This window comes from Scyliorhinus torazame, chromosome 5 (assembly GCF_047496885.1).
Source record: "Scyliorhinus torazame isolate Kashiwa2021f chromosome 5, sScyTor2.1, whole genome shotgun sequence".
Classification (NCBI taxonomy): domain Eukaryota; kingdom Metazoa; phylum Chordata; class Chondrichthyes; order Carcharhiniformes; family Scyliorhinidae; genus Scyliorhinus; species Scyliorhinus torazame.
In genome coordinates, this window is record NC_092711.1 from 292,373,534 (window position 1) to 292,387,393 (window position 13,860).

Genomic DNA, 13,860 nt, shown 5'->3' on the forward strand with positions numbered 1-13,860 from the left:
AGGATGGAATTAACTTCAGTGGGAAAGTCATTCAATGTGGGAAAGCAGTCAAAACTCTTATTTTCTATGTGTGAAAACCACAATTTCCTCAATGGCGATGAAACCTTCACTCTTGTAGCGAATACGTTAAAATCCTTCCCTTGTAGTGACAGGTTCAGTCCATTTAGCCTTGTAAATATATTCGTAAGAATTGCAAGCTATGGAGTACTGGTCAACAACTCTGAAAATTTACATTTCTGACCCACGCATAACACCAAGCCTTCACAACGAAGCTCAAAAAGTCTTGGTCTCTTTTTCAGTGGACAATCTTTGATGTTTCAGAGGTGGAGGCATTTTAACAGCGAATGCACGTCTGTGGAGGACACGGTGACTGCTCTTGCAGTGTGGTGCAGCAGCTATAATCCACACTACAGCACCTGCTGTCTTCCTGGCCATTGTCCTGGTGCCATCAGGGCACCCTTCTCCCAACTAATGTCTTTCCAAGAAGTTGTTGATGCAGTTGAATATCTGTTCACCAGTAGTGTTGCTCTGCAAAAGGTTCGCGTACTAACAAGTGTCATAGACAGCGTGAAAATACAAGCAATATTGCAAGCCCCGACACCTCAGTGGACTCATCTAGCTGCAATGAATGTCTCGCAACATTTAAGATTAGAAACAAGCTGACTCTCAATATCAACAGCATGATCAAGAATTCAGTGTACAACAGTATTGTTGGAGAGCTTTCGCGCCTCAGTCTTTCTATCTGCTGCCTCATCCAGCATGTACGTTACAATGCCTTTGGCACAAGGCTTTTATCAGGTATTAGCCAATCCTGTGAGCTTCTCTGGCAAGTATGATGTGGTAACTTACTCTGTAGGACACCTACGTTGCATTCTCATAATCAGTCTTGGCAGATCCTACCATCCTGGATTTACTGCTCATCAGTGAATTCTCTAATTCTCTAATTTAACTTGGTCTCCAGCATGCTTGATTTCCAGGGACAGATCGCTTTCATCATACCTGCACTTCCTACTTCCTGCAACTGCTTCAGATCATGTGGGCAGTGAGTGGTACATCCCTGATTGTTTGCCAGCTTAATCATTTACTTTCTGCTTTTTCGAGTCGCCCTCTAGCCATCGATCCATTGCTGAGTAGCACACCTAAGTTAGCGTTACAGTGATGAGATAGTATCTCACACAATTAAACATTCAGAGCCTGTGACCTCTGGAATTACGAAGAGACACATAGTCACAAATACATTTGCCAGCTGCATAGCCCTCTCTCATTATCCATCTTGGCCAAATCTCTAAACAGTAACATCCTACTCCGAAATAATACCCAAGGGCGGCATGGTGGCGCAGTGGTTACTGCTGCTGCCTACAGCGCTGAAGACCCAGGTTCGATCCCAGTCCTGGGTCACTGTCTGTGTGGGGTTTGCACATTCTCCCCGTGTCTGCATGTGTTTCACCCCCACAATGCAAAGATGTGCAGGTTAGGTGGATTGGCCACGCTAAATGGCCCTTTAATTGGGAGGGGGGAATTTTTTTAAATAACATTTTAAAAAAAGAAATAGTAACTAAGCCAGTACTCCACCGCTACCACTCCCACTGGTTCCCCGCAACCCCACTTACCATGGGGGCTTTTAAGAAATCAAATGGGCCAAGGAGAGCTCGGCCTCTCTGAGCACCGGATGCTGATAGGCTCATTAGTTGGCCTATCAACACCCAGTGCTTGGAGAGGCTAAGCTCCGGCCCACTTGATCTCTTCACCTTTTTTGAAAGTGGCATTGCTCTGGAGTTCCAACAGCGCCCGCTGCCTGGGTCTCCGCAGAACTACTGGATGCCTCTCGCAGAACCCAGTTTGGGGAATTAAGCCCCTTTAACAATTTTAATGTCACTTAACTCTAACTGAAACTGTCTAATTTCATGGGAATACAGGCAGTGTTTATGCAACCTTCCTCCATAACCTAATCCTTAAAGCTCTGGTATAATTCTGGAGATCTGTATCCCTACCAAAGCAAAATATCCTTTGAGGTTTGATGCCCAATACTCAACCAGTAATGTAGTTGGATCTGAAAGGCTTTGTATAACTGGAATATTACTTCAGTCCTCTTGAGATCAAGGAAACATTACATTAATCTTTGTTATTACTTTTATACCTGTGCCCTTGCTTATAATGAAATGTGTACATGGATGCCTAAATCTGTTTGCTCCTTTGCAGCTTTTTGTCTAACCATGAACAAAATATTTTTGTCTTTGATTCCAAGATCCAAAGTGGATGAGTTTGCACTTCCATTTTCCATAGTATTGATCCCTCGCTATAAGGATAAGCAATAGGAGCAGGAATTAACCTATTTTGGTCACTGAGTCTGCTCCGCTATTCAATAAGATCATGGTTGACCAGGTCTTGACTCTGCTATGCCCATTTTTAACTTACTGTTCCCATCCGCAGAATTTACTGTGTCTCTAGACTCCTACATTAGACTCCTATTTATTGACTACAGCTCCGCCTTCAACACCATAATCCCAGCCAAGCTCATATCAAAGCTCCAAAACCTAGGACTTGGCTCCCCACTCTACAACTGGATCCTCGATTTTCTGACCAACAGACCACAATCAGTAAGAATGAACAACAGCTCCTCCACAATAGTCCTCAACATCGGCGCGCCGCAAGGCTGCGTACTTAGCCCCCTACTCTACTCCCTGTACATACACATCTGCGTGACAAAACTTGGTTCCAACTCCCATCTACAAGTTTACTGACGATACGACCATAGTGGGCCGGATCTCGAATAACGATGAGTCCGAATGCAGGAGGGAGATAGAGAACCTAGTGGAGTGGTGTAGCGACAACAATCTCTCCCTCCTAATTGACTTCAGGAAGCAAAGTACTGTACACATCCCTGTCAGCATCAATGTGGCTGAGGTGGAGATGGTTAGCAGTTTCAAATTCCTAGGGATGCACATCTCCAAAAATATGTCCTGGTCCACCCACGTCGACGCTACCACCAAGAAAGCACAACAGCGCCTATACTTCTTCAGGAAACTAAGGAAATTTGGCACGTCCACATTGACTCTTACCAACTTTTACAGATGCACCATAGAAAGCTTCCTATCAAGCTGCATCACAGCCTGGTATGGCAACTGCTCGGCCCAGGACCGCAAGAAACTTCAGAGAGTCGTGAACACCGCCCAGTCCATCACACGAACCTGCCTCCCATCCATTGACTCCATCTACACCTCCCGCTGCCTGGGGAAACCGGGCAGTGTAATCAAAGATCCCTCCCACCCGGCTTACTCACTCTTCCAACTTCTTCCATCGGGCAGGAGATACAGAAGTCTTGAGAACACGCACGAACAGACTCAAAAACAGCTTCTTCCCCACTGTCACCAGACTCCTAAATGACCCTCTTATGGACTGATTTCATTAACACTACACCCTGTATGCTTCATCCGATGCCAGTGCTTATGTAGTTACATTGTATATGTTGTGTTGTCCTATTATGTATTTTCTTTTATTCCCTATTCTTCTCATGTACTTAATGATCTGTTAAGCTTCTCGCAGAAAAATACTTTTCACTGTACCTCTGTACACGTGACAATAAACAAATCCAATCCAATCCAATCTCTCGAGTTGCCTGCAAACTGTGGCAATGATTATATATGTTTGTGCTCACTTCCTCTTGACCTGAAATCACAAGCAAACTACTGGGTCAAGGAATTGATGGGCCTGATCATTTTGAGACTACTCGTTTATTACTGGGTCACGAATTGATGGGCCTGATCACTTCGAGACTACTCGTTTATTTTCCTTAAATCTTTACAGTTACATGGGGGCAGCAACATGTTTCAGTCAATAAAACCAAGTTCTAGACATTCACTGATGTAATATTATTCAAATAAGTTGGTACCCTTTTGCTATGCTTTGCATACATTCCAATCTGAAACTCATTTACTAATTCATTTTTAACCTGAATGGTCACTTCAATCAAAAGGGAACTGAACTGAGACCTCAAGGTCCCTCATGGTAGACTAGTACAAAAGGTGAAGTCACACGGGATCAGGGGTGAACTGGCAAGGTGGATACAGAACTGGCTAGGCCATAGAAGGCAGAGGGTAGCAATGGAGGGATGCTTTTCTAATTGGAGGGCTGTGACCAGTGGTGTTCCACAGGGATCAGTGCTGGGACCTTTGCTCTTTGTAGTATATATAAATGATTTGGAGGAAAATGTAACTGGTCTGATTAGTAAGTTTGCAGACGACACAAAGGTTGGTGGAATTGCGGATAGCGATGAGGACTGTCTGAGGATACAGCAGGATTTAGATTGTCTGGAGACTTGGGCGGAGAGATGGCAGATGGAGTTTAATCTGGACAAATGTGAGGTAATGCATTTTGGAAGGGCTAATGCAGGTAGGGAATATACAGTGAATGGTAGAACCCTCAAGAGTATTGAAAGTCAAAGAGATCTAGGAGTACAGGTCCACAGGTCATTGAAAGGGGCAACACAGGTGGAGAAGGTAGTCAAGAAGGCATACGGCATGCTTGCCTTCATTGGCCGGGGCATTGAGTATAAGAATTGGCAAGTCATGTTGCAGCTGTATAGAACCTTAGTTAGGCCACACTTGGAGTATAGTGTTCAATTCTGGTCGCCACACTACCAGAAGGATGTGGAGGCTTTAGAGAGGGTGCAGAAGAGATTTACCAGAATGTTGCCTGGTATGGAGGGCATAAGCTATGAGGAGCGATTGAATAAACTCGGTTTGTTCTCACTGGAACGAAGGAGGTTGAGGGGCGACCTGATAGAGGTATACAAAATTATGAGGGGCATAGACAGAGTGGATAGTCAGAGGCTTTTCCCCAGGGTAGAGGGGTCAATTACTAGGGGGCATAGGTTTAAGGTGAGAGGGGCAAAGTTTAGAGTAGATGTACGAGGCAAGTTTTTTACGCAGAGGGTAGTGGGTGCCTGGAACTCACTACCGGAGGAGGTAGTGGAAGCAGGGACGATAGGGACATTTAAGGGGCATCTTGACAAATACATGAATAGGATGGGAATAGAAGGATACGGACCCAGGAAGTGTAGAAGATTGTAGTTTGGTCGGGCAGTATGGTCGGCACGGGCTTGGAGGGCCGAAGGGCCTGTTCCTGTGCTGTACATTTCTTTGTTCTTTGTTCTTTGAGATTAGCTATTGATCGCGAACTGCATATTTTTTTGTTGTGTTTGTCAGTTCTCCTATTCCAGGGTTATCATGGTTTTTAAACTGTTTCTTTTCTTTAGTGGAAAGAGAATCCCAACCTGACCGAAGAGCAAGTTCAATCAGTGTCACTGAGCAAACAGGCAGGCCAGGATCTTGAATTAAAACGCAGAGAAGCTATGTACAATGATATACTTTCAAAACAACAGCTGGTAAGTACTTATAACCATCTCAGTTTTTGATTAATAAGATCGGGTACCTAAAGTCTACACAATCTTTTTTTTATAAATTTAGAGTACCCAATTAAGTTTTTCCAATTAAGGGGCAATTTAGCGTGGCCAATCCACCGACCTTCCACATCTTTGGGTTGGGGGGATGAACCCTACCCAAAAACACAGGAAGAATGTGCAAACTCAACATGGACAGTGACCCAGAGCCGGTAACGAACCCGGGACCTCGGTGCCGTGAGACGGCAGTGCTCACCACAATGCCACCGTGCTGCCCAAAGTCTACACAACTAAGCATTTTTCTGACTTTATTCAACTACTAAGCAAATGAGGGGTTGATTTGTGGGGCACATCTGCCCTTGGCAATTTCCTTGTTAAAAAGTAGAAAATCCCTACAGTGCAGAAGGAGGCAATTTGGCCCATGCAATCTGCACTGACCCTCCGAACGAGCACCCTACCTAGGTCCACTCCCCCGCCGTAATCCCACCTAACCTTTTTTTAAAAAAAGTTTAAAGTACCCAATTCATTTTTTCAAATCAAGGGGCAATTTAGCGTGGCCAATCCACATACCCTGCACATCTTTGGATTGTGGGGGTGAGGCCCACGCAAACTCCACACTGACGGTGACCCGAGGCCAGGATTGAATGTGGATTTTCCGTGCCATGGGGCAGAAGTGCTAAGCACTGCGCCACCGTGCTGCCCCAACCCCATCTAACCTGCTCATCTTTGGATTGTGGGACGAAACAGAAGCATCAGAAGGAAACCATTGCAGACACGAGGTGAACGAGCAAACTCCAGAGTCTTCATGGTATTTTTCATTTAAAAAATTATATTTAAACAGGGTTAGGTTTGACATTTTAAAAATCTGTCTCTATTAACAATTTGGAAAACTCTAAATTTGAAAAGTGCATTAAACATTCATAACTTTGAGGCAGCATGGTGGTGCAGTGGTTAGCACTGCTGCCTACGGCACTGAGGACCCAGGTTCGATCCCGGCCCTGGGTCACTGTCCGTGTGGAGTTTGCACATTCTCCCCCTGTCTGTGTGGGTTTCATCCCCACAACCCAAAGATGTGCATGGCCACGCTAAAATTGCATCTTAATTAGGGGGGGAAAATAATTGTGTACATAACTTTGTTTTATCCTATGTAAATAAATTTGCATTATTTATCACAAATATAGCATTTTCATATTAAACTTTAGTTGAATAGACAGAATTTATTTCCATGTGTCTTCAAATTTCTATTGTAGTCGTTAATAGTTTGTGAAAGTTGAGTTACCAACATTGAGCAACACCATTTTTGGGTGACTTGTGTTACAGTTGATTACAGGACCAGTAAAAAGGCACCTGGCTGAAATATAGCAGAAGCTTGAGATGTAATTGCAATATTTAGGAACCCCACAGAACCACTTCACCTATGACATTTTTCAGTAGACCTCACCCACACAAGTAACTGTATAGTTCGTGAAATGCTTTCGACTTAATTCAAGGCATTCCATTCTTAAGATATATGAAAAGACTGACTTCAAATTGTAGATCAATTTTGATCTGAAATCAGCTAAAGTTAAATTTTTAATCTTTCTAATGGCTATAGTTTATTTTCTCAGATACTGAATAAATTCAATTTGATTTCTGTATGCTTTGTTTGCTTCTCATGCACTAACCAAACTGATGGTCATTCAAAAATGAACTCCTGGATCATAAGCAAAATCAGCAATTTTAATCATTCTGCCACAGGACTAGGGATGACAGCATTTGAACAGCTTCTGTTCCCATAGCAGGATTCCTATTCAAAGGAGTATTGAGCATCCAGGGAAACTGGGCTACTTCAGGAATTCCATTTATTAGGATCAAAAGTATTTAATTTCAACGTCCAGGATTGTAATTAGGTGCCATCCTTGTGGGTGAAAAACATTTCATACAGTTGATCCCCCAAAACATTTCTTGAGTGATGTTTTGGGATATCAGTGCTAATGTTCTTTGATAAGCAGATTACTTTTTATTTCTACACCTGTTTAACTGTGGTAATTGATGTCCAACCATGCATTACGACTGCTGACTACTGTTAATCTTGAGGGGTTGTGGCCATTGCTAATTTGAATTTAACCTCCTGTTGTGTAATGTGTGAACAAGTCATAGTGAAAATGTACCACTCGTCTCCAAAACTCATCTACTTTTTCTGGTCTGTTGAAATATACTGATATGATGAGGAGGTAGATAATCCAATATTCAGATTATGATGCACAAATGTAGGTTGTACATCTGAGCATGCAAACTAATTGTTGAAGAGATCATTTGGGGAATTCTGAGACACATGATTAAGGTAAACTACTTGCTGAGTTCTATAACTAGCATAGCATTGACTTCTGAATTATCTGCATTCTCCCTTGAGAGAGTGCCTAGTCTCTACTCGGCACCTTCCTTTCACAGTGGCAAGATCAGATCTTTGTAGTGTAGGGATTTCTCCATGTGCTGCGTACTTAAACACTCGATAGATAATTGTGCTCTCATTTCTGCTTTCCTTTCACAGCTGATCAGATCTGTGCAGCAGATATTAATGAGCCGAAGACAGCAACAGTTTAACCAGATGGCAGCTCAACAGCAGCAGTATCCAATGAATCCACTTTTAAATCAATTTATGGCTTCAAGAAATCCTGGCCCAATGATGACCTATCCACACCTGGGTTTAAGAGGACTGCCAATGTATCCACAAACTCCACCTGGTATGCGGCCTCCTCCTTTGCAACGGGCACCACCTGCACCCATGCAGATGAAGGGACAGTCTCCTGGCCCACCACAGCTCACACAAGGAATTAAAAATTCAAAGAAGTAGTCATCGCTCAAGAAATTATAGAAACATAGTATTGTGCCTTTGCTTTGGTAGCAAGTGCATTTCGGAACTGAAAGAGAAAAGCTTCAAGTGACCAATTTATAACTGTAGATTGCAGTTGGGACACTAAGGTGCATAGAATCGTGCTGAGATCATCAGAGGTAATATTGTCATAGGAGATTCCGAGGAATCTTTAAACATTGTATATAGCCTTAATAAATATGTGACTGGTAAGGAAGAGAATGAGTTTTCTTCCATGATTTGTTTTCTCTCTGCCAACCATTTTGTTTAATTCTGATGTATCTGAAATTTTTTTTAAGGTTTTGAGAAATTGAGTCCAGGACTCATTGACCAACAAACATACTTTAGCAGATTTTGTCTTTGCCATATACTTATGTGCTTCAGGAATGACCCCAGTTGATAAAGGAACACTGAAGTTGCCCCTTCAAAATATGTTTTTGATCTTCCATCGCTTGTTTCAAAAGAAAACTAGTTTCAGAACTAATTAAATTTGAAGAGTAAGTTTATCTGAGATGATGCCGGACACTGTTGTCTGGAGGACTCATTTGGTGCCAGCTAGTTATGAATGTTGGTCTTGTATACCTAAATAAACCCCTTCAGTCTTAGTAGGAATTGATTACGTTCAACCCTTTGCTACTAATCTGTGCAGTGCATTGATGTACTAAGTGTTTTCTTTCTCTCTCTGCCTCCATCGTGCAGTTCAAGAAATGGGTTTTAGGTCTGAGCCCAATTTGTTGCCAATCAATCCGATTAAAGCAAGCTGAATTTCACTTTTCAATGTGAGAGACATTAGTTGGACGTCAAGGTGCTGCTTGCATATCTTTAACTGAAGGTGAAATGGATTGCTTCCAATGGTGATATGCTATGAGAGAAACACTTACCTTAACTTCTCCATATGCTGATTCGATTAGTCCATCTTCTGTACATTTCCTTGGTACATTCAGTTGGTTTCTATCCTAAAGGCGGGCCTTCCAATTCCAGGAGTTTCTATATCGGGTCTGCATCTCTCCATGAGTCCCACTTAATGAATTATGTCCATGGGAGTTGCCACAGATGATCATTGCTGCCTTTTTGTTTTCCATTTTCAACTCCAAAAATTGACTAATTTGTCGTCATTACGATCAAAGGATTATTGTTTCTAAGGACCTGTTCCAAATGGAAGGAACCTGTCATATAAAACATTATGATAGCACAACAAATTACATCATTGATCCGTTCTGGTGTTCATACCCTTGTCACAAAACAATTTCTTGTACTTACATCAGTTGTGATCAGTAGGTAACCTCAGTGTGAGCACAGTTTGCTAACTATGTCATCTGTGATTTAAAAGTATTATAGCTGTATACGAACAATAATTATTTCTTAGTGCAAGTGCAGCAGCATTTTTATACTACTAGATCACTTGATTTAAGCATTCTCCCACTGAAATTACTCAGCGATTCCAGTTGCAATTTGACCAAGGATTTGTTCAATCACTAGGCTTTGAGCCATGTAACTAAATGTTGCTTTGGAGCTGATGTTGCATTTTGTTGGTAACTGATGTTGGTCCCTTACAGGTTGGGTAGGCAACATGCAACTTTTCCAGCTTGCATTTATTTCATGGAAATTAAACTTCTTGTTGTTTTTTAATTTAAAAAAAACTGGGTTGTCTGTGAGCTCCAAGAACTGGTGTTCCATCAGCTTTATTAGGTCTGACCTAATGCCTAGGCTGTTCTTTCCTTGAATTATTTTCTTTTTGGAGGATTTGTGAAATTCATTTACAAGACCGAGTTGACAGACCATTCAGCCCATCAAGCAAGTCTGGAGTAGAACGTAGGCTTCAATATGCAAATGAACAAAATCTAGCCTAGAGCTATGAAATGAGGCAACTGCTTCAGACACTTAAAAACAAGCAGTTCTTTAATGTGTCACCATGCAGATAGAAAATTGATTGTGAAGTCCAGTAGATCATCTTCAATAACCTGGACTAGCCTTGAAGTCACTTTGTACAATATCTGCAGAACTGCTCTGTCAGTTAACTGGCATAATCAAGATTATGGGGCAGCATGGCGGCACAGTGGTTAGCATGCTGCCTCATAGTTCCAGGGACCCGGGTTCAATTCTGGCCTCGGGTGACTGTCTGTGTGGAGTTTGGACTTTCTCCCCAGCCCTGCTTGGGTTTCCTCCGAGTGCTCTGGTTTCCTCCCACAGTCCAAAGATGTGCAGGTTAGATGGATTGCCCCTTAGTGTCCAAAAGGTTAGGTTGGGTTGCAGGATAGGGTGGAGATGTGGGCTTAAGTGGGGTCCTCTTTCCAAAGGCAGGTGCAGACTCAATAGGCCTCTTGCACTGTAAATTCTATGATTCTACAGGATGATGCTGGAATTCATAATGTCTTGAAAAGTACTGTGTAGACTGCAAGGAGCTCCATTGTCTTTGGTACTGCTGGGTCAAGCTTTTGTATTTTAGCGGTTTCATTATAAAGAAGGTTGTCAGATAACCTATCTGGCAACCTGCTCTTCCTTTTGAGTAAAAGCATCTCTCCACGGAACAGAGTCCCACTCAATGACTTCTGTCCTTGGGATTTGCCGCAGATGATCTTTGTTCACGTTTCGTTTTCCATTTTTGACCCCAAAAATTAACTAATCTGTCCGCTTGTGTGAAACATTTTATATTTTTGGTCAGGAAACTTGATTGGAATCCTAATGTCATTTCTTAAAGGTCTTTTGTCATAAGTCTTTTATGGATTATATTCCTGCTGGGAACCTTGGTTCACTCCTGTGGGTTTGTGGTGGATGCTTCTGTTCAAAGACTGAAGAGCCTTTACAAGATCGGTTATGTAAATTTCAGAAGCCTGTCGGGTTGTTTGTTGGCTTATTATGTGGTCATATAACTTTGTTTCATCCATATGATTAACACAGTGTAAACTTATTTTAATATGGTAATCCACATTTATTTTTCACACTGTCAGGCGGCTGTAAACCAAAAATAAAACTATTCTGCACTGCAGGCTGCAGCATTTATTCTAATTTTTTTCATTTCAAGGCTATTTTAGTAAGTGAAATGATTTATAAAAGATAAATGTTTTCTTATCTACACAGCTTGAATTGTTGGACTGTTTAAATGATCATACTTGGATCTAACTGTTTCTAATTTTTGCTGTTTAATGTTCTGCCAATTATTTATTGTTTTTGGTTTAAGTTCACATTATTTCACTATGCAATTGATGCAAACTACCAGCCTGTTGGTCTGATTCAACAATGAGACTTTTACTTGGCTGCTCATTTTTTTTTAATGAACTGGCCATCCATTTTATCCCTTGTCAGTCATTTTGCCCTCCTGCATTTGAGTTCATGGCAAAGCACTGCAGCAGTTTGCCAAGTTACCCTTTGGGAGAATGTTGAAGACACACCCATACAAATCTTTTATCTATCAAGATATTTTTTTTTAATTCATGCGTACATTAATGCTACTGTGCTGGACATGTGTTCATTCAGTGGGGTGACAATCTTCAGCTGATTTGTGTGGTAACCAGTTTATCTTTGTTCCCCTCTCCCTCAAATTGGATTCAAAAGCAACTAGCAGCTTGAATCTTTCAAACATCCTTGTGATCATTCCCATTTTCATCCTGCATTTGGACATTATAGAATTAAAAGATGATGTATAATTCGTATGGTGTATTTAGAGGCTTTTTGGTTTGAAAGTTAAAGTTTTCTGCATTCGGGTCACCCAGGAAGATATTGTTCTGGATGTACTTGGCGTGGAAGTGTACCAGAGCAACCTTTTTGCCTCGAGACATTCAACAGCATTCATTTTCCTTTTGCTCTGCTTTACTCTGCTTTATTTTGCCTTTCGGAATTTATATTTTTAAGAAGTGAGCTGTAGTGCTGTTCAAGATTTCTTGTAGAGCAAAAATTGCCAGCATCTTTTTTACCAGATATTCTGACGGCATAAATCAAAGTTGTATGTTTTTCTTGCTCTTTATTAAAAAGAAAAAACATTAAACCGTTGACAGCACAGTTAAGGTAATAAGCTAATGCACAGACATGAATTTTTGAGTCAAGATGCACAAACATTTGGACTGCTCGTAGGTTTCACTTTAATTTTTTTTTTTGGCTCTATCAGTGCTGTATTTAGCACTAAATTTGACCAGGAAATAGTTCTGAAACTATTATGGTTGTGGTTGAAAGAAAAATTAAATCACTCAAATTGTTCATTTTTATAAGGTTAGATGTGATTTACATAGTTGCTGTTGCTTAACTGATAAATATGTTGCAGCTTGTATTAAGACTAAAAATGGTAAATACCATATTTTCTAACTCGTACTGTCCTTAATTTTGGATGTAAAGCATACTTTGCTTAATGTTTTGTATCAGATGTACCCTAGTTGAATAGTAAAAGGAGAGCCCTAAAACCATCATTTGCTGTTGAATTCTAACAGCTTTGAAGATGTAACAGTTTTGCTTGCTTTCTATATATTTCAGAAATTGTTTCAACTGTATTTATTCACGACCGTAAATACCGTAGAACTGATGCAACTTCATCCCATAGGGATCATCGTGTGTAAAATAAACTCTGGCAGTGTGTTTTAATAGAAACTGTAGTGAATGAATAAGTACGCACACTGTTGTGTTGTTACCTTTGCAAGTGGTATCAAAACATTGAAATTTTAATATTTAATATTCAATAAAAATGACAAAATTGAAAATATGCCTAGGTTATTTATTAAAGTAAGTGTTTTTCTAACACTCTAATCAATATAGTCCCAAATACAGCAGTACAGTTCATTTTTAATGTAAATAACATTTGCATCCTTGCAGTAGCTCATGATCTTCCCCAACCCTTGCTGCATGTGCAGTGTGTTTTCAAGTTGCAGTTTTTAGCCATCCCTGGGGTTCGTACTACTCTTGGTCCACAAATGGGTAAACAAAATCTGTCTCAGTTCTTTGCGATATGTTCTAAGTTCTGCTTTGACATGTTGGATGTTGACACTGCCCTATGAAAAAAACGACATCCTAGTTTTGGGTGGAAACATTCACTGAGGTATTGTTTGGTCTCTTGTTCAACGCCATACCGGTGGCCAGGTTTTAAAATTGCACATGTTGCTATTGTGCCTTTCCAAGGAAAATATTAAATATCGCTGTGTAATCTTATGTCAAGTAAGGCCTGCAGAAAAGAGCATTTGGCATACTGATAGTGATCTTGAGAATCTTTGACAGTCATTTCAAAGTAAGAAGTCTTACAACACCAGGTTAAAGTCCAACAGTTTTGAAGGAGCTGCGCTCTGAAAGCTGGTGATTCGAAACAAACCTGTTGGACTTCCACCTGGTGTTGTCAGACTTCTTACTGTGCTCACCCCAGTCCGGCGCCGGCATCTCCACAGTCCAACTACAAGACACTAAGGCAGAAGGGAATGAAATATTGATATGACCCTTGTATCAAGCTACTTGGGTGAAAGCTTGACCATCATATTTTGTCACATCAGAGGTTGAGCAGAAGCCTTTAGGATCTGCTGTGGATAAAATTCCATCCACCTCTAAAAATGCAGGATAGCATCTGGCCAACCCTGATAGTTGTGGATTTTGCTCTTGAATCTTTAAAATAGAGTAGACTATAATAAATCAGTCTTGACCT

At 41.1% G+C, this 13,860-nt stretch overlaps 1 protein-coding gene across 7 annotated transcripts in view; it reads left to right on the top strand.

Moving 5' to 3' along the window:
- Positions 1-12,934, top strand: part of atrx (ATRX chromatin remodeler) — a 285,402-nt gene extending 272,468 nt beyond the window's left edge. For all 7 annotated transcript variants that reach the window (XM_072505740.1, XM_072505742.1, XM_072505738.1 and 4 more), the window contains 2 exons: positions 5,255-5,383; positions 7,929-12,934. In XM_072505740.1, coding sequence (XP_072361841.1) covers positions 5,255-5,383; positions 7,929-8,231 — 432 coding nt within the window. In that variant the 3' untranslated portion in view covers positions 8,232-12,934. The remainder of the gene's footprint in view (positions 1-5,254; positions 5,384-7,928) is intronic.
- Positions 12,935-13,860: the final 926 nt, after the last annotated feature.